A 22,907-nucleotide genomic window follows, 5' to 3' on the forward strand; every position below is an offset into this window, starting at 1 on the left:
CTATTCATACAAACAAGTATAAAAGTAAAGCATTCTGTGTTCGTGATTTTTTTTTTCAAATTGAAAATATTATTAATAAGTATTCTGTTGTGATTAAATGGTTATGTGGCGGTTAAAAATATAAGTTAAATAACATAAAAGAAAATTCATTCTTTTAAAATATTTTTTCGATTTAAATAAATGTAGTACTCTTTTAAAATTTTTATCGGAAGTGCAGTTTGAGATAAAACTTATTCATATTTTGTACCTCCTAAATACTTTCATTTTTGGACTACAAAGATGAATATACTTGTTTTCTTTTTTCTTATGAGTATTAAGTTCTTTTTAAAAGTAATTTAAATTACATTTTTTTTATTTTTCTTTAAAGATATATTACAAAAAGTAATTGATTTCTAAAATGAGGGATGTTTTCGACATTTGGTTGATTTAATGGATGATGGGATGCTCTGGGTGTCAACTACTACTATTTTAATACATTACTTTTGAAACAGCAGGAAACAAACTTGTGTTGCCTTTTTTATTGTGTAACATTTCTCTTTTTATTTTTTAAGAAAAAAAAAGACAAAATTATATAAAAATACAATACACATAAATCTTTCCATTAATAAGATATTGTGAGCTTTGATACCACTCTATTTCTTACCAAGGGACTCTGATTAAGTCAGCCATTAAATCGTTGTATTTCTTTTGTTGTTATTTTTATTTTTGTTTATTTTCTTCGTATATAGGTCTTGGAAACGAACGTGAGATTTGAACTAAAAAGATAATCGTAATGTATTCTATTTGTGAATCGAATTATTTTGTTTAAGTTAAGAATTTATTAATGTACAGCTACATCCAAGCCAAAAAAATCACGTTATCTCTTCTAAGCAGTCGGGTATGACTTCAACCTTGCTAAAAATAGTCAGCAACTGCGTTGTGTTTTTCTTCTTTTTGGTCAATTGGAATTTACCTTCCCTAGAACCATATTTTCTGCAACTTCTCAAAAGCCACCATGGCCAATCCACTTCATCAAACACATTGTTTTATTTTTTCTTTAAATGCTTTGTATTATTGTCAGAAGCACAAGAAGACATGAGTATAGGAGAAGCAATCAAGAGGGATGATCTCGTTTAACGGCTTTTGTACCATAATAGGCAAAAATGAGGGAGAGATTACGAGAATAGGCAAAAAAAAAATTTAATTACGAAAATAGGCAAGTCGTTGGGGTTCATATGACTTCTAATGAAGAGTCGTGCTCCTCTTGCACGATTTCACACTGTTTATTTGGCCAGTATTGAAGTCGTGTATCCAAAAACGACTTTAGAACATGGTAATCGATTACCAGAAACTTATAATCGATTACAAAGTCATTTTTTTTATAAACAATTAAAAAAAAAATTAAAGTTGTGTGGGGGTTAACGACTTCTCTTATTGAAGTCGTGCATCCCCCTCCCATTCTTATTTTTTATATTTTTATGTTTTTTATTAATTAAAATCATTTATAATTTGTAAATAATATATTTAAATGTATTTAATATAAATAAAATTATATCTAATTAATAATTAAATTTTTTTATATTATTAAATAAATAAATTTTATAATTTTAATTATTTTTGTAATTAAATTAATTTTTTTATAAAATGATTTTAATTAAATAATTTATAACTGTTGTAATTATGTAATTAAAAATTTAAAAAAATTATATTTCATTATAATTTTTTTTTAATATAATAAATTTACTTAAAAAAGTATTTATTATAAAATAATTATTATAATTAATTTATTATAATTAATCCAATTAATTATAATAAAAAATAATTTATAATGAAATATAATAAGTTTATACATTTTTATTTATGTAATCACAATAATTATGGTTAGAAATTATTTAATTGAAATATCTTTTATAAAAAATTAATTTAATTACAAAAATAATTAAAACCATAAAATATATTTATTTAATAATATTAAAAAACTTTAATCATTGATTATGTATAATTTAAAATGTTTTATATACATTTAAACATATTATATAAAACTTATAAATCTTTTTAAATAATAAAAAACTAAAGAAATAAAAGTGTGAACGGGTGCACGACTTTAAGTAAAGAAGTCGTCAACCCCCAAACGTTTTCAACTTTTAAATTTTTTTATTATTTTAAATAGTTTATAATAATTTTTTTTTATTAATTAATTATAATTAAAAAAAAAGGTATAATATAATAATTAAAATTCATAAAATTAAATTATAATGAAATATAATTTTTAAATATTAATTAGGTATAATTTATATTATTTTAAATATATTTAAAAATATTATTTATTAATTATAAATCATTTTAATTAATAAAGAAATTAAAAATTAAAAAAAAGGTAAAAGTGTGTGGGGGTGCACGATTTCTCATATTAAAGTCGTCACCCCCGGTATAACTTCAATACTTTTATTATTTTTAACGAAAAAAAGATGTGGTAATCGATTACAGTGTTTGGTAATCGATTACAACAGCATGAAGTCGTTTTTGAGGTGCACGACTTCAACACTGGTCAAATGAACAGTGTGAAGTCGTGCAGCGGGGCACGACTTCTTCATTAAAAGTCGTTTGGACCCCTCACGACTTCTCTTTGATCCAAAATTTGCCTATTTTTATAATATTCCAGAGAAATTTGCCTATTTTTGTAATATTCCATAGAAATTTGCCTAATTTCGTGCAAAAGCCCTCGTTTAACAGAAAAATGCCGTAGTGCATCTTTGCTCCTTTTATATGAACTAAAAGACATTATCAGCTCCTACCCAACTTCGGCCAGTGTCCTTGGATATACCTCTCTCCTTCATTATTTCTCTAAGCTCAGTTACACTTTCCCATTTGCCAGCATCTGCCAAAGTATTAGATAGTGCAACATATGCCCCTGGTCTTCCAGTAGCATTCAGCTTAAAAAGTTCATTTGCAGCTAATTTTGCCATCTCTATATTACCATGGAGTCTGCAAGAACTAAGTAGAGCAGCCCACACATCCGAATTCGGTCTCTCGGGCATCCTCATGACAAATTCCCAAGCCTGATTCAGCCTTCCTGCTCGTCCTAACAAATCAACCATGCACGCATGATGCTCCATCCCTGGCTTTACCAGGTATTCATTCTCCATCCTGTGAAAGATCTCCCAGCCCTTATCCACGAGTCCCGCATGTGCACAAGCTGAGAGAGCACTAAGGCATGTCACATAATTGGGTACAATGCCATATTCTTTTTGCATCTTTCCAAATAGCTCAAGTGCTTCATCAGGGAATCCATTCTTCCCGTATCCATCAATCATAGATGTCCACGAAAACACGTTCTTCACACGCATGTGGTAAAAAACTCTTAGAGCATCTGAGACTCTTCCACACTTTGAATACATGTCTATAAGGGCACTTCCCAGTTTAATGTCAGCATAAAATGGAGTCTTTATGAGCTGACTTTGTACTTGTTGCCCAATTTCGAATGCTGCAAGCATGGAACAGGCACCAATTACACTAGCAAATGTAGAAACATTTGGCCTAAAGTTCAACCGTTGCATATCAATGTAAACTTCAAGAGATCTCCTCGCATATTCGGATGTCTTGCTGTAGCCTTCTATCATCGCATTAAATACTACCACATCCCTGTCCAAAGTTTTCTTAAATATACGTTCAGCATCTTCAAAAGACCCTTGATTCATGTAACCAGAGATGAGGGATGTAGAGCATACCACGTTCTTCTCTGACATCACATCAAATACAGTCCTAGCGTAAGCAATCCTCCCATTCTTCACATAAGAGTCGATCAGTGCAGTACAAAGAACTTCATCTCTCTCAACATCAGATTTGAGGATCTGGGTATGCACTATTCTACCTAGATCACCAAGCAAGGCAACATTACACCCAGAAGTAGACGCCTTTAAAATCATAGAAAAAGTAAACCCATCAGGCTTCTCACCAGACACTAAAAGCCTACGCACCAAACCAAGAGACTCTTCAACCTTACATTGTTTGATATAGCCACTAATCATATAATTATAAGCAGATAAACTTCGGTCCCGCAAATCATCAAACACCTGTCGTGCATATCTCAAACAGTTGCATTTCAGGTATAAAATAAGTAGCTTGATGGAAATATTGGTGTTTGGAACAAACCCAGATTTTAGAATGCGAGAATGGATCTTTTGGCCGTGGGTAGGAGTGTCGGAATTAATGTAATGATGCAGAGCAGTGGATAATAAAGTAGAGGGAGAAGCAAAGTCATGGTTTTGAGGAAATGGTCGATGGGGTGAGATGAGCGAAGTGCAGAAGGCACGTGACGAGCAGAAGGGTCTGAATATTCCATTGTTCATCCTTTCATTGACATTGCCAGAGCCAAGTTAAGCAAACTCTGCGTTGAAAATACAATGGAACATAGTAAACTATTTCTAGTATTCACAGGTTCACGAAATCCTTGTTAAGCGAAGTTTTCTTTGTAAAAGTAGGAAAACAGAGGGGGAGAGGGGAATTTTAATGAAAGAAAGGAGAGATTAAAGATACAGAGGATGAAGGATGAAAACGGAAGAACATTTTACTTAAAAAATATTTTTTTATGCACTAAGTATAATGTTTACAAAAGAAAAAATGGTTATGAGAATAAAGAAAAGTAATTTGAATTAAAATTTAAATTAAATATAACTCATTTAATATAAAATAATACCCTTTATTTAAAATAAGGATGTATGACTATTTAAAAGTTATAAAAAGTCACTTTATTAAAAATATAAAGTACATAAATATGTATTTTAGAAATTAAAAAAAAATCTCAATTTTAGAATTAGACGAAAATTTGAGTGTTAGTTAATATAATATAAAAAAGTACATATAAATTCTCCTCATTATTAGAAGTATATTAGTTCGAATAAAAATAAATTCAAGAAAAAACTTATACTTTTTTTTATTAATTTTATCATGTAAAACTTAATGTATTATCACATTTATCAGACAATAATTACCAAATTGATTGTTTAAAAATTTTAAAGTGGTATTATATTAATTTTTAAAATATTATTGTTTGTATTATAAATATTAATTATATAATTTGAAGTTAGAATCTCATAAAAGTTATTTAAATTTTCATTAACTGATTAATAGTAGTTGAGACAATATATTATTCGTTACATGACAAATAATTTTTTCACAAAAATATTTTCATGAGTAAACACATTTTACATTTTTAAATAACTAGTTTAATGAACAAATTAAAGTACTTATTTGCTTAATAACTAGTTTAATGAATAAATTAAAGTACTTATTCGCTTAAAGTACTTATTTGCATGTTTACCCTTCCTCTACGTTTAATAAACATCCCTTGGACCTGCTATGTTTTAAATAGAAAATTATTTATAAGATTTGATACCAAACACTTAGTTTTATTTCTAATTCTAAAGACTGATTTTTATCTTTCAGAATACAATCAAACGAGGTTAGTTTGATATTTTGGGGTCGGGGAGGAAGGTGATGTAAGGTGCAAAACATTTGAAAATACAAATTGAAAAGAAAATGAAAAACAATATCTTCTATTTGTTTGTTATTTTGTCTTTATTTTCTCAAAATAAATTTTAAATATTATATTTCTAAGTGTGTAATAAAAAGTTTATTACATACAAATACAAATTTTCAATATTATATTTCTAACATTTATCTTATAACATACAAATACAAATTTTCAATACTTCATCAGCAGTATCTACCATAATTATTTCCTTTTTTTTTAATAATTGTCAAACCCCAGTCTGTATGGTTTTGAGAGTGGTACGCCATACAAAATTATGCATTACTTTCTTTTGCCGAAGGAATGGAAAAAATCCCAACTACAGCGAAGGAATGGCTACACAAATTTTGATAGAAAAATCCAAACAAAATGCACTGAGTATTACTTTTTCTTTCTAATATAAAAAATGCATTTACTAAGGTCTAAGCATAAGCAAAATAATATTGATGTTTCATTTTCATTTACATATGGTTCCTAATGACTGTGGGTACAAAAATCAAGGCTGAAATGTAAGAAATGTTACAACAGGAAGATTGAAGTTCGATTTAGTTACTGGTCAATTGCCATTGCTTCCGCCCCACTTGTGTCCTCCAGCCCATTCTTAAGCTCCTCGGTTGCCATTCTCATCTCCTCAACTAGGCTCTTCTGCTCTTCCTCAATTGTGTTTTGCAACTCATCCACCTGCAAGAAGGATAGAAAGCAGGATAAATATTATCATCAACAGTCACATACAATATCACTAACCATAGCTTTGTCTTAATCTGCAGTTAACAATTACAATATTAAACAAGATATTTCACCTGTCCCAGTGATGGCTATAATTCATAAGATATATATATATAGGCTATGAGAGACAGAATAGACTGAAGAACAAAGTTATTTGACATGGGAAATTATAGGCAAATAGAAAATACACAATAATATATGAAGATATCCTTGAACCAAAGAGCTTCGCAGAAACTCTACAGACTCTTTCAATACAAGTGTTTTAGTTTGCACTGCTAACAAAGATTAGCACTTGTCATGACACAACACTGTTACGAAGCTAATGGCTACACTATTTTAAAATAGCTAAAACACTGTCATTAAAACTATAGAAAAGATAAAAGATGAACATTGATATTTTTCATTCCTTTTATAATACGTACGGAGGAGTATACACAGCCTAAAAGATATCAACAACTACCCTACAAATATCATCATCTAACTTTAGGGAATTAAAATGTAGAATAATTATTATATATATAATATTCTATTTTTAACCTATAAAAACTTTTAACCCTTTAATTTTCTTTCCCCATCCTATCAAACACACAATAACATAAAAGAATCAGGATGGGAGTGCGAGATTGGAACTCTTTTTCAAAATGCATCACATGAGTCCCTTTTGGAGAAAATCACATGGTCACAATTTAATAGCAAGGGCAATCAGGGAAATTGAAATATGTTAATTCTGAAGTCCCTGGTAAAAAACTTCAAGGAAAAAATACTGCAGAATGATTTCATTATCACATTTTACAACACAACAACTTTATGAGTTTCAAAGCAATTTTACACGATAAATTTTAAAATTGCAACTTTTTCCAGTCCAGAGCCACTAATGTACTTATACGATTATCAATTTTCATCATAATCACCAATGTAAATGTTGCATGCCCCCAATGAAATAACCATAAAATACAGCTTTGTTAGCTCAAGTTACCCTTTCAAGTGTATTTCAAACCTTGATTCTCTTGTTTCTCTTTACTTTTCTAAGTTCTAAAAAAGCGCACAAATAAGTTCCATGTTTTGGTCATCGGGTTAACATCTCACAACTTCTACTTCTACTTCTGTTACAGACTGAAATCAAGCAATAATAATTCGGGGACAAGCTGCTTGAAATGCAGAGGTGGTCCTCTGGTTATTGAAATTCAAATGCAGAAAACTGTAAGAAAACATAACCCAAACAGAGGCCCAAAGGCTTCACCAGATACAAGGGAAGTCTTGTCTAACTACCCTCACCTCCATAGCCAACTCCCCCCTCCTACCCAATCCCCTCCTCACACCCTCCCTTTGACAAGTCTTCCAACATTGTTCCTTCTTCGCTCTCATTTTGCCAGCAGTCCATTTACTAGTTCATCCGTCTTCCCCCAACCATCCACTCTAAACCTAGTCACTAGTGGCAAGCCATTCCCATTTCAGACCTCCTTTTGTATAAATGTCTTAAAGGTGAGCTCAAGGCAAATATCAACTTCTTACCCCAAAAGCTTTGTTTATTTTTCAGTTTATTCAATGTTCTCTATATCTGTTTTTGCATCTTTTTTGCTACTTCTTTTCTCTTCACTTTTATATTTCTTCACTTTTCTCCTCACTTGCAAGACGAACTCTATCTCTAAAAATAACTAGACCCAAATTACAAGCGTTACACCGTACACGGCCTCTTTTCACCACCAAAAACAGCATGCAATTTCTTAGATACCACTCGCACCTTGTGAGTACGTGATGACAATTAAATTGCATGGCAAAAAGATACATTTCAATGTGACTGCAGTTTTTCATATATGTCAGTGGTTGAATCTAAATATTGATATCATTTGAATCAAATTCTAAATATCACACAAATCTAGAGGGTGTTCAATTTTCAAAACGGCATGCCATCCATCAAGTTTTATTCCATACTTAGAGCACCACTACGGCTTCTCATTATAAGCACATTGGTTGCATTCTCTAGCCCTAATATATCAGGATCAAGTATCTATCTACACAGGCCCAATAATTCACCGAAGCAAAATTCCCCAACAATGACATTATATGATAACAGCATAAGCTTTAAGCAGAGTTCAAAATTACACATACCACATGTAACAACAATGCAAATTGCTTCTTCCTGAGCTCCAACAACCTGGAACCAGCCGTGTTCTCCGTATCCAGCGCCGCAATTTCCTTCTCCAACTCCGAAATAACCTTCATTGTCTCCGACCTGGGTGGCTGCAACGCAATCAACTTCCTAATAGCCTCGCACTCCTCTTTGTGCCGCCTCTCGACCTTGCTCTCCTCCAGCTGCTTTTTCAGATCCTCAATGTCGGCCTGCGCCTGCAGGATCTGGCGATTCATCTCTTCCTTCAACTCGTTGAAATTCTCCTTCTCCCTAACGTTGGCCTCCACAATCGCCTTGCTCTTCAGAAGCGGAATCTCGAAGGTCGTCAGCTCCTGCAAGAAGGCTCTGGCGAGTTTTTCGCAGTCGTTGTAGTTGTCGTCGTCTTTATCAACCTCGGAGACAAACGAGGTGAACTTCTTTTGAAGCTTCTTCAAGGGAGGGTCGCCCCTGGTGGTCGTCGTGCGCGTTAGAAGCCGGTGTTTGATGATTACGTCATCTTCTGCAGGGCCAAACGCGTAGTTCGCTGCCACGGCCTCGCCACGCGTCGAAACCTTCCTCGTCTTTCCCAGCATAGCGATCCCTGAAATCAATATAACGATTATTTGCTAGAATTGAGCTGAATTTAGAGAAATTTAAATTAAATAATTGAGCGTGAAATGAATGTTGGCTGATGAGGTTTTGTTCTGTTTATGCACAAATGAGGAAAGGAGCAAAAGGAGTACTAAGGTTAGAATAAACCTTTTGGGTGCGCGGTGGTGTTCTGATGCCTTCGCCTTCGCCGCGGAGAATAGTAAGAGCAGTTTTCTGCTGCTTGTGCGGAGAAGGAGGAAAGAACGGGCCATTTGGTAAATTTGTTAGCGGCCCAATTGTTTACTTAGCCCAGCTTGTTGATTGGGCTGGACTTCTCTAGCTTTTGAGCTTTTCTTTCCGCACCCCCGTTTTACTTGACACACTCCTAAGTTAAAAATTACCAACTTTACCCCTTAGTCAAAGTCAAAACTCTTGATATCTCTGCCTTTCATTTTCCTCTAGCAGTCCCCTTGTCTTTTGGCATGTCCATTTCCTGCATCTTGCTACACCATCCCAACATTCACATGCATAGTGGTCATACTTCTGACAGTTGCAAATCACCTTTCTATTGTCAAACTTCCATTCTTTATCATCTTTGGAGGTATTCTGTTGCTTCTTGTGATCTTTCTTACTTTTGTGAGTATCACTTTTTTTCTCCTCTTGCTTTTCTTATTAAAAGGTTTCTTCCCTTTTGATTTGTTGCCTTTTCCACTTTGGACAACACTGGATTGGAAAACATGTTTTTGAGTTTATGCCTCCTTTCATTAATTTTAAATTCACGCCCTTCAAGAAAGTATTGCAAATCCTTTACCTCCATTTCCTCCAAGTCTTTTGTTTCTTCAAATGCCACTACAACGTGATCAAACCTCTGTGGCAAAGTTCTCAGTATTTTATCAACAATTTGGTAGTTAGTAATTGTATCTCTGCAGGCCCTCGTTGCATTAACGTGTTCTTGAACCTTATCAAATTAGTCAACAATGGTTTCATTCTCATCCATGATAAGAAACTTAAACTTTATTCTCAAGGTTTATAAGACCTTGTTCTTATCTTTGTCTCCATATGTCTAACAAAATCTCCCAGAGCATCCGTTCGTTGTTGCTATCTTGGAAATCTTGTTGAAGACTTTCGATCCAACACATTGGTAGATAAGGAATATGGTCTTATTGTCTAGCTTTTGAAGATTTTTGAAGTGTTTCTTAGCTTCTTCCGTATCTTTGTTTATAGGATCTTCAATCTCAATCATAACCATATTCGCTACATCTTCATATCCAAAAACAACTACCATCTTTATCTTCGAATCATCAAAACCCTTTCAATCAAACACTGATAATGTACCTTGAACGATATTCTCATTCCCAACCATCTTAAAATATAGAATAGTGTATTATTTATCTTATAACTAAAAGAAAATTATAATTACTCTTTACCTTTCATTGTCTTTTTCTTAGGGTTGAGAAAAAAACCACCCTATTGAAATCGAAATGTCTAAAAGAAAAAAAAAATTAACTGAATAGTCGAGTATTTTTAAATTTGGATAAATATGAAAAATTAATGTGGATAAAACGGATAGTAATGATCGATTCCAAATTTTAAATTAAAATTTCGTTTAAATCCGACCTGATGCGGTATATATATATATATATATATTAATGTTTGTAGGTTTTACTGTTATAAATATGAAAACATAAGTTATAATTTATATATATATAAATTTTTTTAATGTTATAATTTTTAAATATGAAAACATAAGTTATATTTTTACATATGATGAAACCTTAAGAGTTTAATTTTTTTTACAGAAACCCGTGTAGTTGTTACAGTTGTCTACACACACAGCAAACCCTTATTTCTTCAAATGTCGCTTCCCTCTGCCAAATGCGAGATTTTGGTTGTTGAAAGGGAATTTTTTCTTCGGAGGTTGTTACACTGTTACGCTTTTTATTGTTGTCTTCTTTGTGTGGTTTTTTTGGGTGTGTGATATCCATCAAAAGCTCTCATCTTAAGTGTTGAGGATCAAGTTTTGGCTGAGATGATTGAAAAAGAAGAAGTCTTGCATGCTGCTTTGAAGGAAGCTCGGGATTTGGTACTGAAAAGACCAACCCATACCTCTGTTTCCTTCTTCTTTGTTCACAAAATTGCTTGAACTTTATTTACTGTTTATCATTGGTTCTTGTACTGTGATTTTGCTGTTTCTTTAGTAGTTTTTAAAGAAAAAAATACGGGGTTGACAGATGTTTTCTGGATTTTGTTTTGTTGTTTTTTGAGCTGGGAGTTTCACGCTTTGTTCTGTTTTTGGGAAATTTTCTCTGTTTTAGTTTAGACTTACGACAAAGTAGCAGTAATTGCAAGCGGACTGGGTTTCCATAGGTGACTTTGAATGTTTTTTTCCTATCTCAGTGTTATTGGTTTAAATTCGAATAACAGTATTTGAAACTATGTCTGTCCAAATGACCCAATAAGTAAAATAGTCCGATTAAATTTAAGTGTTATATTTGAATTATGTTAGATTGTTGATGTTATATCCGAATCGGACCCAAACCAATCAGTCATACTTTTTGTTATACGTGGAGTTAAAAAAGAAAATGTGAAGTGCTGGAGCCCCATCTGTCCCTGTCGCTCGCCGCCCCTGGCAGTGTCTCTGTCACCACATGCCTTTTTAGTGCAATGCAATGAATTGGGTGCATTTAAATATTTGCAGCCTTTTTCCACCAAAACCTAAAAAAAACCATTGTCAGCTTTATTTAATCGCAAATGCATCAACATCGTAGCACCCCAAACGTAATCCAATCTGCGTCCTCCACTCACTACTCACTTCTTCTTCGCCTGCACCCACCATACACCTCTGTCCCTCTCACCAAAAAACATGACAAGGCCAAAGATTTACCTCTTTGGTGATTCGATCACCGAAGACTCTTTCTCACCAGGTGGATGGGGTGCTTCTCTCGCCCACCATTTCGCTCGCACGGTATCCCTTCTACACCCTTAACCAACCAACCCTGTTCTTTCATTTTCTTTTTTTGTTGGTTTGAACATTTCAAGGTAAAGTTTTTACTTTCTTGCAAATGGGGTTGGTTGTTGTTCAGGCTGATGTTGTTCTGAGAGGTTACAGCGGCTACAACACGCGGTGGGCGTTGAAGGTGTTGGAGAGGGTTTTCCCGGCGTCACAGGTCGGTGACGGTGGAACAGTGACAGCGCCGATTGCTGTGACGGTTTTCTTTGGGGCCAACGACGCTTGCCTTCCTGATAGATGTTCTGCTTTTCAGCACGTGCCTCTCCATGAATACAAGCGGAACCTTCACTCCATTGTTTCCTTCTTCAAGGTAAATTACAGTCCTAGTGTTTTAGATTAAATGATTAGGGAAAAGTTGTAGGCTGTTGAAACCCAGAAAATGATCACTGGCGCAGTGACACTGTTTTTAACAGATGTGAAAAGTTTTTTTTTATTATTTATTTATTTTAGTTTAGCCTTTTGACTCTTGCGGGTTGATAAGCGTTGTGTATGTTGCATGCCGCAGAAGGGTTAATTATTTGAGGTTTGGTGGGGTAGAATGTTATGATGATTTTGTTTGTCTTGGGTGGTCAAATTTATATATTATATACATATATATGCATATTTGGGAGGTTGTGTTGTGGGGTTTCAGAATTGAATGAGAATTGAGAAATGAGAGGTGGTTTCAGCTCTCACACGTGCATCGCCGTGGGAATGGGAAGTGTGTTTGGTTTTGTTTGCCACTTGACCATGTTAGCCTGTCAAAAGGGACCCCCCTTTGCTTTTTATGCATTTTTTCTTCTCCCATGGGAATGGAGTTTGCACGAGACCTTTGTGTAAAGGTCCACTTTTTTATTGGTTTTCTTTTGGGGAAACTGGGAAGGGTTAGTTGAAAGGAGCCTACCATTGTTTTCACGACCTGAACCCTTCCGTGTCTTCTTTCTCGTGTCTTTTCTTTGGCTCCCATGCAATTATATTATTCTGCTTGGTCGACTATGAGCTGTTAGGTATGAATGTTAGATAGGATTACGTGGAAGACCCGCATTTAGGACTGCAAGAATTTGATGCATCTCCTTAAGGACTAAGATATCATCTCCTACCAAAAGTTAGTTAGTACCAACGCTTCACACTTAAGTCTTTTAATTAACAATTTGCTTTCGATTTTGGGTTTGGATGTGGAATCGTGACTATTATTTTAAAATAGATGAATTGGGTCAAAGAAAGATGACATCTTTATTGAAAAAACACATCATGTATGTCTATAGTCTCCATTAATCTTCACCCAACGCAACTGGTTTTTTTAATTTATAAAAAAAATAGTTAATAAAATTAGATTATATGTTTTTGTGAAAATTGTTTAAAACTATAAAGAGTTAAATCTATGTGATTATTTGTCCTCCCACATTCAAGAGGAAGGTTATTGAGTCTTGCGCAAGTCTAATGAATGCTTACACTTGTTGTATGATATGAGTATTTTTAGTTTAATGGAAAGATACATGTGTAGAATGAACGTATGGACTATATTCATCTGCAAAAGTATGAAAGGATGTTGTAGAGAAAAGTAGATGCTAGCAATGGAGTACAAGTAATAAGAATTTAATTCCTCTAAAGTGATATGATGTGTAGATGTGTAAAGCAATAAACTAACGATGTATCTGTCCTTGCTTTCACATTGAACTATAAGAGGCATTTTAATCCAAATTACGTGTGAAAATAAGCCTTCCTATTTTATTTTTTTTCAATACCATATATAGCTTTTTCTTGACCAGGTAGACGAGGACAAGGTTATAAATTTCAATTCAATGTTGGTAACATGAATACATGTGCCTGTTCCATCAATACATACCCGTATCAACAAGTAAATATCAAAATAAAATATTGCCAAGTTTTCCTTTAAAATGCAGAAGCGATGGCCCACAACTTTGGTGCTCCTCATAACTCCTCCTCCAATCGATGAGGAATTACGTTGTAGGTAATGTTTTATACCTTTGTTCTTCGTTTATATGGATTAGTTAGAAATACAGTATACACTGGAGGTTAAACACGAATAATTAAGGTAATTTGTATATATGTATTGTAGACATCCGTATGTAGAAAATCCACAGGGTCTTTCTGAAAGGACAAATGAAGCAGCTGGTGAGTATGCTAGAGCATGCATTGCGGTGGCTGGAGAATGTGGAATACCTGTGGTTGATCTCTGGAACAAAATGCAACACCGGAAAAAAGATTATCTAAGGTCTGAGAAAAGTCGTACGTTTTTTCATTTTAGTTTTGTACAATTATGAAGCGAAGAGTGATGTGTGATTATATGTTTGATTTGGTTTTGGTGATTGAAATGCAGTGATGGTTTGCATCTCACTGAAAGTGGCAATGATGTTGTTTTTGAGGAAGTAATAAAAAAGCTAAGAGACGAAGGGTTGAGTCAGGAATCTATACCAGTTGATCTCCCACTTATTGCTGATATTGACCCTAATGACCCCCTGAAGGCATTTCTGGAGTAACAGAATGATGTATTACAGAAGGGTTATGGTGCTTTTGTTGTCATGGAAAGATGTGTTAATACAGTATCACCCATACTATTTTGATCGTCCTTTTGTTGTAGCTATTCTCTGTTGGATAATGTCTACTGTTGCCGTGTCAGATGTCTTTTTTTCTTTTTTATGTAGGGGTTTTTCATTTTCTTGGCTTGTATGTGAATGACCGAATATATATGAAGTGTTTTTATAATGCTGGATACTTTCTAGGCCTCAGAATTCACATGAAATAGAACCATTTGAAAATGACCATGGAGACACTAGTTCATTAAGGTCAAATGAGTCTCATCAGGAATTTGTGCTATTTGACTAAAATAAAACTGTTAAGAGTTTGTTTTGTAAATAAAATTGAACTAAAGTATGACTTTTTGACTTTAAAAAACATGTTTTAAAATAAGCTTTTTTGTTAATAAGAATTTAAATTATTAAAATTTTTATAAAGTAATTTAATTTTGCTCATGAAACAATAGCAAGGTCGTGGATAATTTCACTAGTTAGTCTCTTTAAACATTTTTCTCATTAATCTAAACATACCTTAATTTTAATGGTTAATATGATTAAAAAGTAAATTTTAAATTTGATTTTACGTTGAGATTTGTATTATTTATATATTTTTAATTTGGTTTATTATTAGCCTACATAAAATTTTCAATAAATACTTATCCTAATTAGTAAAGTAACTATATGAGTATTATTCAAACTTTTAAACTGAGAAATAATGGGATGGATATATAATTATCCAGCTAAAATCCATATCAAAATTCGTTTTCATACTTTATTTATATATTTTAAAAATTTCACAAATATATTTTCATTTTTAGAAATATAAGTTACTTATTTAATTGTAAAATCTTTTAAATTATACAATAATTAAATACTAGACTTAAAAGTATAAATTTGACTAAAAATAATTTTTTATTTTTTATATTTTAAAATATTTTTCATATTTAAATTTGTTCAAGCCAAGAACTACGGAAACATCTAAAATGAAGTATTCCTAATATACTTTTTCTCTTTTACTTATCTTGTCTATATATATATATATATATATATATATATATATATATATATATATATATATATATATATATATATATTTTATTATCAACGTAACGTTTCATTTCCTACCTTTTCTTAACAAATTTTATCCTTTTTAAAACATTTACATTCAATTAATTCTTTTAATAGGATAACACCTAACATTTATTATTTGACCATTTTCCTAACAAATTTCATCTTTTTTAAAACCTTTACATTCAATTAATTCTTTTAATAGAATAACACCTAAACGTTATTATCCCGCCCTTTGACTACCTTGTTATCTTTTATTTTATGATCAGACTCGGACATAATAACCCATTCGGATATGAGTATGATAAACAACTAGCTTATCACTGCAAAGGTAAAATAGAATTAATAACATAATATATTAGTTATTTAAAATTTAAAGTATATACATTTAAATAAAATAAGTTACTTAGTATTTAAATATTTTAACTTATACAATCGTTAAATACTATACTTAAATATATAAATTTGACTAAAAATAATTTTTAACTTTATTTTTGAAAATATTTTTCATATTTAAATTTATTCTAACCAATAAGTATAGAGACATCTAAATTGGAATATTGCTTGTATCATTTTTCTCTTTTACTTACATTGTTTATCTATCTATCTATTATTAGAAAAGATAGAAAATGAGAAAAAGGTTAGCTGATAGAAAAAAAAAAAAATATATATATATATATATATATATATATATATATATATATATATATATATATATATATATTCTCTTTAAAACATTTATTTTAGTTATTTTCTTTAATGACATAACACCTAAACATTTATTATTCGACCCTTTGATAACCTTATCTCCTTTTATTTTATGATCAGACTCAGACCTTTGGACTTGAGCTTATGAATATGATGAAAAATGGATTTATGAGCACAAAATTAAAATAGAATTAATAACTTAATATATTAGTTATTTAAAATTTAAAATATATACATTTAGATAACTTCGTTAGAATGTTGAGGTATTATTTTATTTGAAATATGAAGTTTGTTATAGATTTATTTTAAAGAAATATCTCACAAGTTAAAAGAGAAATATATATTTATATTAATATCTATGTTAATTACTAAACAATATGAAACCATTGAGTGTTATGAAATAAGTTTCAATTTAGGGTTAAAAAAACATTCACGCTTATCTCAGAACAAAAACTCCTAAGTCTCAATACTTCGTTTAATTAAGAATCGATGTTACTATCAATTTAATTACAATTTTTTTCTTTCAATTTCCTTATACCTCTTTAAAAAACAAAATTATAATAAAAATTATAAAGTTTAAAGCAACTAATATTTCAAATACAGTAATTAACTCTAACAATATTATCTTAATATACTTAAAATAAAAAAATGGATAAAAGCGTAAGTGGAAACTTCAAATATTAAAATTTTGAATTGATTTCTTACACATTCGTGGGGTTGTACCTTTGGTTGAAAGGGGTAAAGTGGGTTGTTGAACCCATTCTGATTGGATTAGATATTGATAGATAGTTGTACTAGATAATCATGACATATATAATTAAATTCATGCTTCGTCAAAAAGATGGCAAATTAATTAGCATAGGTCATGTTAAAGCATATAAAGTCATCTTTGTAAATATCATATACGCTCATGCATCATGCAATCATCGTTCTTGTGCTAATGTATATCATCATCCTTCATCACCACGCTACACACCATTACAATTAACTTTCTAAATTTTTCCTTTAGGACAAAAAACGCTTTGTCATTTGAAAAGTCTGACTAGGCGCTATTTCGATTCATTTGCCATTTTCTTTCTCTCGTCATCTTATATAAATATACATCATAACTTCTTTTAGCCATCTTTGGGTGCAAAATGCGTATGATATTTTGGCTTTTTTTTCTTCTTCTAATCTTATATATTATGATTGTATAGTTTTAGTTTACTAAATTTAATCCCATGCAGTGAGTGGTGTTGGTGTTCCATCGTAACTTTATTCAATATTTAATAAAATTAGTTTAAATTACTATTAAAAAATAGTTTTTTAAATATGTTATTTTGAGTTTTTTAAGTTTGTATTGATCACTGTTAGAAGTAAATGTCGTTGTTAAAATAGAATATAGAACTCAAACATCGAAGATAGAGCTTGTAACTCTGTTGTGTCTCGGAAAGAATTAATAATGTATTGTGCAAATATGTATGTGGAATGTGAAAATTAAAAAAGTTAAAACATTAATTTAAATTTTTGGAGAATTAACAGATTTGAAAACATTATAAGTCTCTTAATAAATTAACAGATGTTAAAATATATTTATTTAAGTCTGTTTGTTAATCAAGAGACTTAAAAAGTGATTATTTAAGTATATTACTTAGCAACAAACTTAAAAAATAACTATTTAAATTTATTTTTAGATTAAAAAACTTAGATAATTGTTTTTTATTTATAAAAATGTCATACATGTTTTTAAATCTGTTTATTTATAAATAATAGATTTAAATTGAGAGACTTTAAAAATTATTTTTATATCAGTGAATGTCAACTCTACACTATATAACAAAAATAAGTATAATATATACTATAGTATTACATTTTTATTATATGAATTTGACTTAAATATTGTTCAGTATCTACAATAAATCTTGTTTGCATACCTACTGAATAATTAAATCATATAATTTTAATTAAAATCAATTGATGTTTGATTATTTGGTAGTGCAGTGATTTATGATTTTCACTTATCGTACATATTTCAAATCTTCTTATATTAATCTTTTAGATTTTGATACTTAAACTCAAATATCTTTTTATTACCTGTGCACTTAGTGCGGTTAGCAAACTATAAAAACATATACCGTTCAAAAATCATTGTGTATAAATAATTATGATATAAAATGAATGTTTTAATTATTACCTTAATAGTTGCTTCCAAAATCAGTAGACAATAAAAGAGGTGGTTAAGATATACATGGAGCAGAAATAACATTAATTTATAATATATTAGATACTTTTTACTTTATAAATTATTGATGTGAAAATAAATTAGATTTACATTCACTTTATAGTGTAATATTAAAGCTTATTCTAATGAAGTTTATTAAATGTATAATGTGGTACCTCTACTACATTATTCTATTTAGTCTTATGCATAAGAGATTATCCATTATTAAGAAATCAAGATGGTAAAAGGTAATCGTAAATTAGAAGAAGACTTGAGAATTTAATTGACTATGATTGCAATATAGAAACTGAAATTATACGTTTACAGCACTTAAGGAACTCAAACTATAGTTATTAAAACATATGATATACCTAAATGCACCCGTAAATGATTACACATATTGTGTAAATTTTTTTTTAGTAAAACTTAAATTATTAAATATGCAGAGCAACAAAACGATTTCTCTCCTTTAACAAGTGGCAACCCAGACATTAAGACAATTCCGCAATGACTAAACTCCCGGAGCTGATCAATGGTGCTTTGGGTCTGGGCCTTCAGGGGCAAGTCTCCCAGGCTTACGTGGGCTTTCTTCAAATTCGGAGAAGACGAGGCTCACACTAGAACGGGCCTGGGCTCGGTTGCCTGAAAGTTGAGCTGGAAACCTTTTGAAGGTAGGTGGAGTTTGGAGAGGACGGGATTCAGAGGTGGATAATAAGAGGAGCAGAAACATAAGGCAGAAGAAGCAGGGTTTGGATTTGAACATGTTGACGTAATGAACAATGTGTATGATAAAATGTCTGAGTGAGAATGTGAGAAGCGATGCAGAGGTAGTGAGTATATATAGCGAGAAAGAGTGTAGACATTAGAAGGTGTGAGGGAAATTGAGAGGTATATTTTAGTATGGGTTGAGGAAAATTCCAAGTTCTCAAACTCATCTCAAATAATTTTGTTGTGTTGCCCTCCAGTGAAGATGGCGTTTGGTAGTTTGATGACTGGGTGAATACTTGGACACAACCAAATTCTAGTTCTATTCTTCACTTGTTCATTTCTATTGGCTCTGGATGACCCCTGCAGACTTCCAAAAATTTCCTATTCTTTGTCATTTATCATCCTATCTAACTTTCCAAACATGCCTTTGGACATTATCAAAATGCAACCATGATACCATAAATCCGTAACTGTCACAAGAGACTGTTCTCGTGTTAAAAAGCATATATACGAGATTCTTAAGTGTGAAGATTTCATCATTCCTTTCATAAGCTAAAAAAGTTAAATTTTTCTCTCTTTGGTCATTGGTATTCACTTGAGAATGAAAGAGACATAAAAAAAAAAGCAAGTGATGCTAGTACTTTATTTTTCCCTCAGTTACGTAAAGAGTTGATTTTGTAGAGTAAAAAAATTATATCACTCTTGCATATTAAAAGTAAAAATATGTGTACTGTTTTATTTTTACATAAAAATAAATTATTTTCTAAACTGTTTCGGGTGTAAGGTCGAACCACTTCCAACATTTACACAATTTGCTCTGATCGTCCGGTCTTCTATCCAAATCTTCGTCTCCAATCCATCGGCCAAAAGTTCTCTTATGCTAAAGTGAGTAAGTTATTCGTTCGGTAGCTCAATTCAATAGTAATAAATGCACAGTAAATGCGATCATCTACTTCTTACTTTTGACCTATATTTATACTTTTTGGGCATGAGTCCAAGATTAGTGAAACCTTAATCACGACCCAATCTCAGTCCAATACTTTTAATTATTACTTACCTTAATTCCCGTGGTGTAACCTATTTAGGGACTCAGACCGGACGATCATTTCGGCCGTATGATACGAGTCAAGACTTCTGCTATGCTTAATTAGTTTAACTGTGTCCGGGTCTTTATGATCGTTCGGCATATTTAGTTGTGGGGTGGCTTTACGGCCGTCCGGCCCATACGATACATAATATCCAACAATATTTATACTTACTGACTGGACGGTTTTATCAGTCAAAAAAACCTAGCAAATTAATTGATTGAATAATATAAAACAAATGATCTTAAACGAAAATTATGGCTAAGAATAATTATTTTATACCAAAGTCCGATCATTATTGGTTGGGTTATAATTAGATTGACACTAATCTAAAATCCATTCTAAAATATATAAATATAAATTTCAGATCTTCATTTTAAAATATATAAATATAAGTTTCACCTGTTGAGATAAATGAATTATATTTAAATATAGGTTTCACATATTTAATATGTATTTATTGTCAGAGGATTGAATCTTTAGTGATTTTGTCATCAAATTACCTTTTACGAGTAATATCTCACTACTATCGAGCAAAGTGAAAGACAAGTGACTTGTGCAAAGAATTATGTGCAAAGAATTAAACTAAGCTTGAAGAATGATTAACCTCGACCTCACGTACCAAAATAATATTGTACAATACAAACAAAATATATTTTCAGAATCATCACTCCTTGAAACTGAACATATCTCAAAACTAATAATAGTTGTTTATTCGTACAGGTAACATATTAACTAAAATCGACAATTGACAAATAAAAAAATACTTTAATTAAAATATTAATTTCAATTAACTTACAAAATAATGGTTATTAAATTATTTGGTCCCGATTAAGTTTGAAAAAGATAAAGATCCATAAATAAGAGTCCAAAATAAAATAGTTTAGATTTTTTTCAGAAACATTTAGTATAAGATTGAATCTAAAATCAAATTAACTTATCTGTCAAAATATCAGATACCTTCCCAAAAAATTTAAAATCCCAACCAAAAAACTGAAAAAGAAAAGAAGAAAGTATAGGAGAATATTCGATTTTGAAGAAATAAATGTAAAATAACTTTATTATTTGTTTAGTCAATCCTTTTTTGCACTATCATTTCAAAAATCAAACATGTCCGAGGCATTTAAAATAGTGGGTGAGTACGGTGAGACAGTTGCTGATTTGCTTGACCAATAACAGCATGTCCTATGGTGATTTGCTTTAAGAGCTGTGAAATGGGGACGACATGGTTCGTTCTGATTCGATATACCATTCAAAAAGTTTTGTTTGAGTTAATCCATTTAAAAAAAATGGATTGTAATTTTTTGGTGCAGTCGAGCGGGTTAATATTTAATTTTGGTTTGTTTAAAAAGTTAAAAAAATATTAAAATATGTGTTTTTAAAATTTTAATTAGAATAATTAAATTAATTTTAATTCTAAAATAAAATTATTGTTCTTTGAGATTCTAAATTGGAAAATAAATAAAGAGTGAGTAATTGATTTACAGTTAACTGTACTTTAAGCCAAAAAAATTCAAGTTTCTAAGTCTTGGATTTGTAAATTTACACCTTCTAAGGTTTTACATCACAATTCTTAAATCCAAAAATATAATAATTACTTTAAAATATAATAATAATAAGATACAATATATTCTAAATGAAATCATAAGAATATATTAATAAAATATCTTCTAAATCATAATAATATGTTAATAAAATAAAAATCCCTTATTAAAGAGTCTCGAGTCCAATTCCTGAACTCAATAACTTTGTTGTGTGTTCCAAATTTTTTTAACAATTCCAAAATAAAATAGATATCACATGTGTTTAGATTGGTTCATAGACAAATTGTGTATATTTATATTTGGATTCAAGTTTTAGGTAATTCTAAACAGTATAATTATTAATATATAAAATTTAATATAAATATATGGTTTTAAAAAGTAAAATTACTTTTATTTTTTAATACAACTATTATTTTTTATAAAAACGGATACATTTATAAATTTATGGACCTGTTTTACGATTGATTTGCATAAATTCGACTTAGATATCTAACTTTTATTTAGCCATGTGAAAAAAAAAGGGATGTCTAGAAAAGTTGGTATAGTTATCATCTAAGATGTAATATTGTCCCTTATTTCATTGGATTCAATAGTATTATATGTTTATTTGGTTCTATTATGTTGTCGTACTGGTATTACTGTTTTCAGTTTATGTACCCAAACAATCAAAACACGCACACATTAAATTGGCCCGTAGTTGAGGACTCATTTATTATTTATAAATAATTTTTTAAAAAAAGTACGTGTTATAATTTGTATGAATTGAACATATGCTTAGAATAGCTTAATGATATGATTATACTATGTGGAGTTGGTGTGTAGTGTGTTTGGTGAGAACATGGGATGCAGCATGCTCCACGTCCCATATTTTCTTTCATTCCTCTTACAATTCCAGCCTAAGGTTTACAGATTAAATTATAATTATGGAGGATTTTTAGATTTGAAAAATTCATAAATTATAATATTTAAGAAACTTGAAATGCCAATTTTATATTTAAAAAAACTTAAAAAAATATCACCATTCTTTTAATTATAGGTATTACTGTTGACGTGATATCATTAACTGTGTTAACCATGCTTTGTTTCTGGTTGGAGCAGTGGATCCAAACTCCAAAAGCTCACCCATAAAAGA

General features: G+C 30.9%; 3 protein-coding genes across 3 annotated transcripts; 1 reads left to right on the forward strand and 2 right to left on the reverse strand.

The window, feature by feature from the left end:
• Positions 1-2,595: 2,595 nt before the first annotated feature.
• LOC108342327 (pentatricopeptide repeat-containing protein At1g28690, mitochondrial) lies at positions 2,596-4,522 on the reverse strand. Its single transcript, XM_017580084.2, has one exon. It carries the CDS (start codon positions 4,326-4,328, stop codon positions 2,751-2,753), a length of 1,578 nt encoding a protein of 525 aa, XP_017435573.1. The 5' UTR covers positions 4,329-4,522; the 3' UTR covers positions 2,596-2,750.
• Positions 4,523-5,870: 1,348 nt separating this feature from the next.
• LOC108341883 (THO complex subunit 7A) lies at positions 5,871-9,195 on the reverse strand. The gene is made up of 3 exons (XM_017579545.2): positions 9,105-9,195; positions 8,345-8,946; positions 5,871-6,190 (listed from the first exon to the last, which is right to left on the reverse strand). Exons 2-3 carry the CDS (start codon positions 8,936-8,938, stop codon positions 6,059-6,061), a joined length of 726 nt encoding a protein of 241 aa, XP_017435034.1. The 5' UTR covers positions 8,939-8,946; positions 9,105-9,195; the 3' UTR covers positions 5,871-6,058.
• Positions 9,196-11,625: 2,430 nt separating this feature from the next.
• LOC108340915 (GDSL esterase/lipase At5g45920) lies at positions 11,626-14,661 on the forward strand. Its single transcript, XM_017578481.2, has 5 exons — positions 11,626-11,901; positions 12,020-12,256; positions 13,830-13,897; positions 14,006-14,161; positions 14,267-14,661. Exons 1-5 carry the CDS (start codon positions 11,800-11,802, stop codon positions 14,424-14,426), a joined length of 723 nt encoding a protein of 240 aa, XP_017433970.1. The 5' UTR covers positions 11,626-11,799; the 3' UTR covers positions 14,427-14,661.
• Positions 14,662-22,907: the final 8,246 nt, after the last annotated feature.

Source organism: Vigna angularis, chromosome 6 (assembly GCF_016808095.1).
Source record: "Vigna angularis cultivar LongXiaoDou No.4 chromosome 6, ASM1680809v1, whole genome shotgun sequence".
In the NCBI taxonomy this organism is placed as follows: Eukaryota; Viridiplantae; Streptophyta; class Magnoliopsida; order Fabales; family Fabaceae; genus Vigna; species Vigna angularis.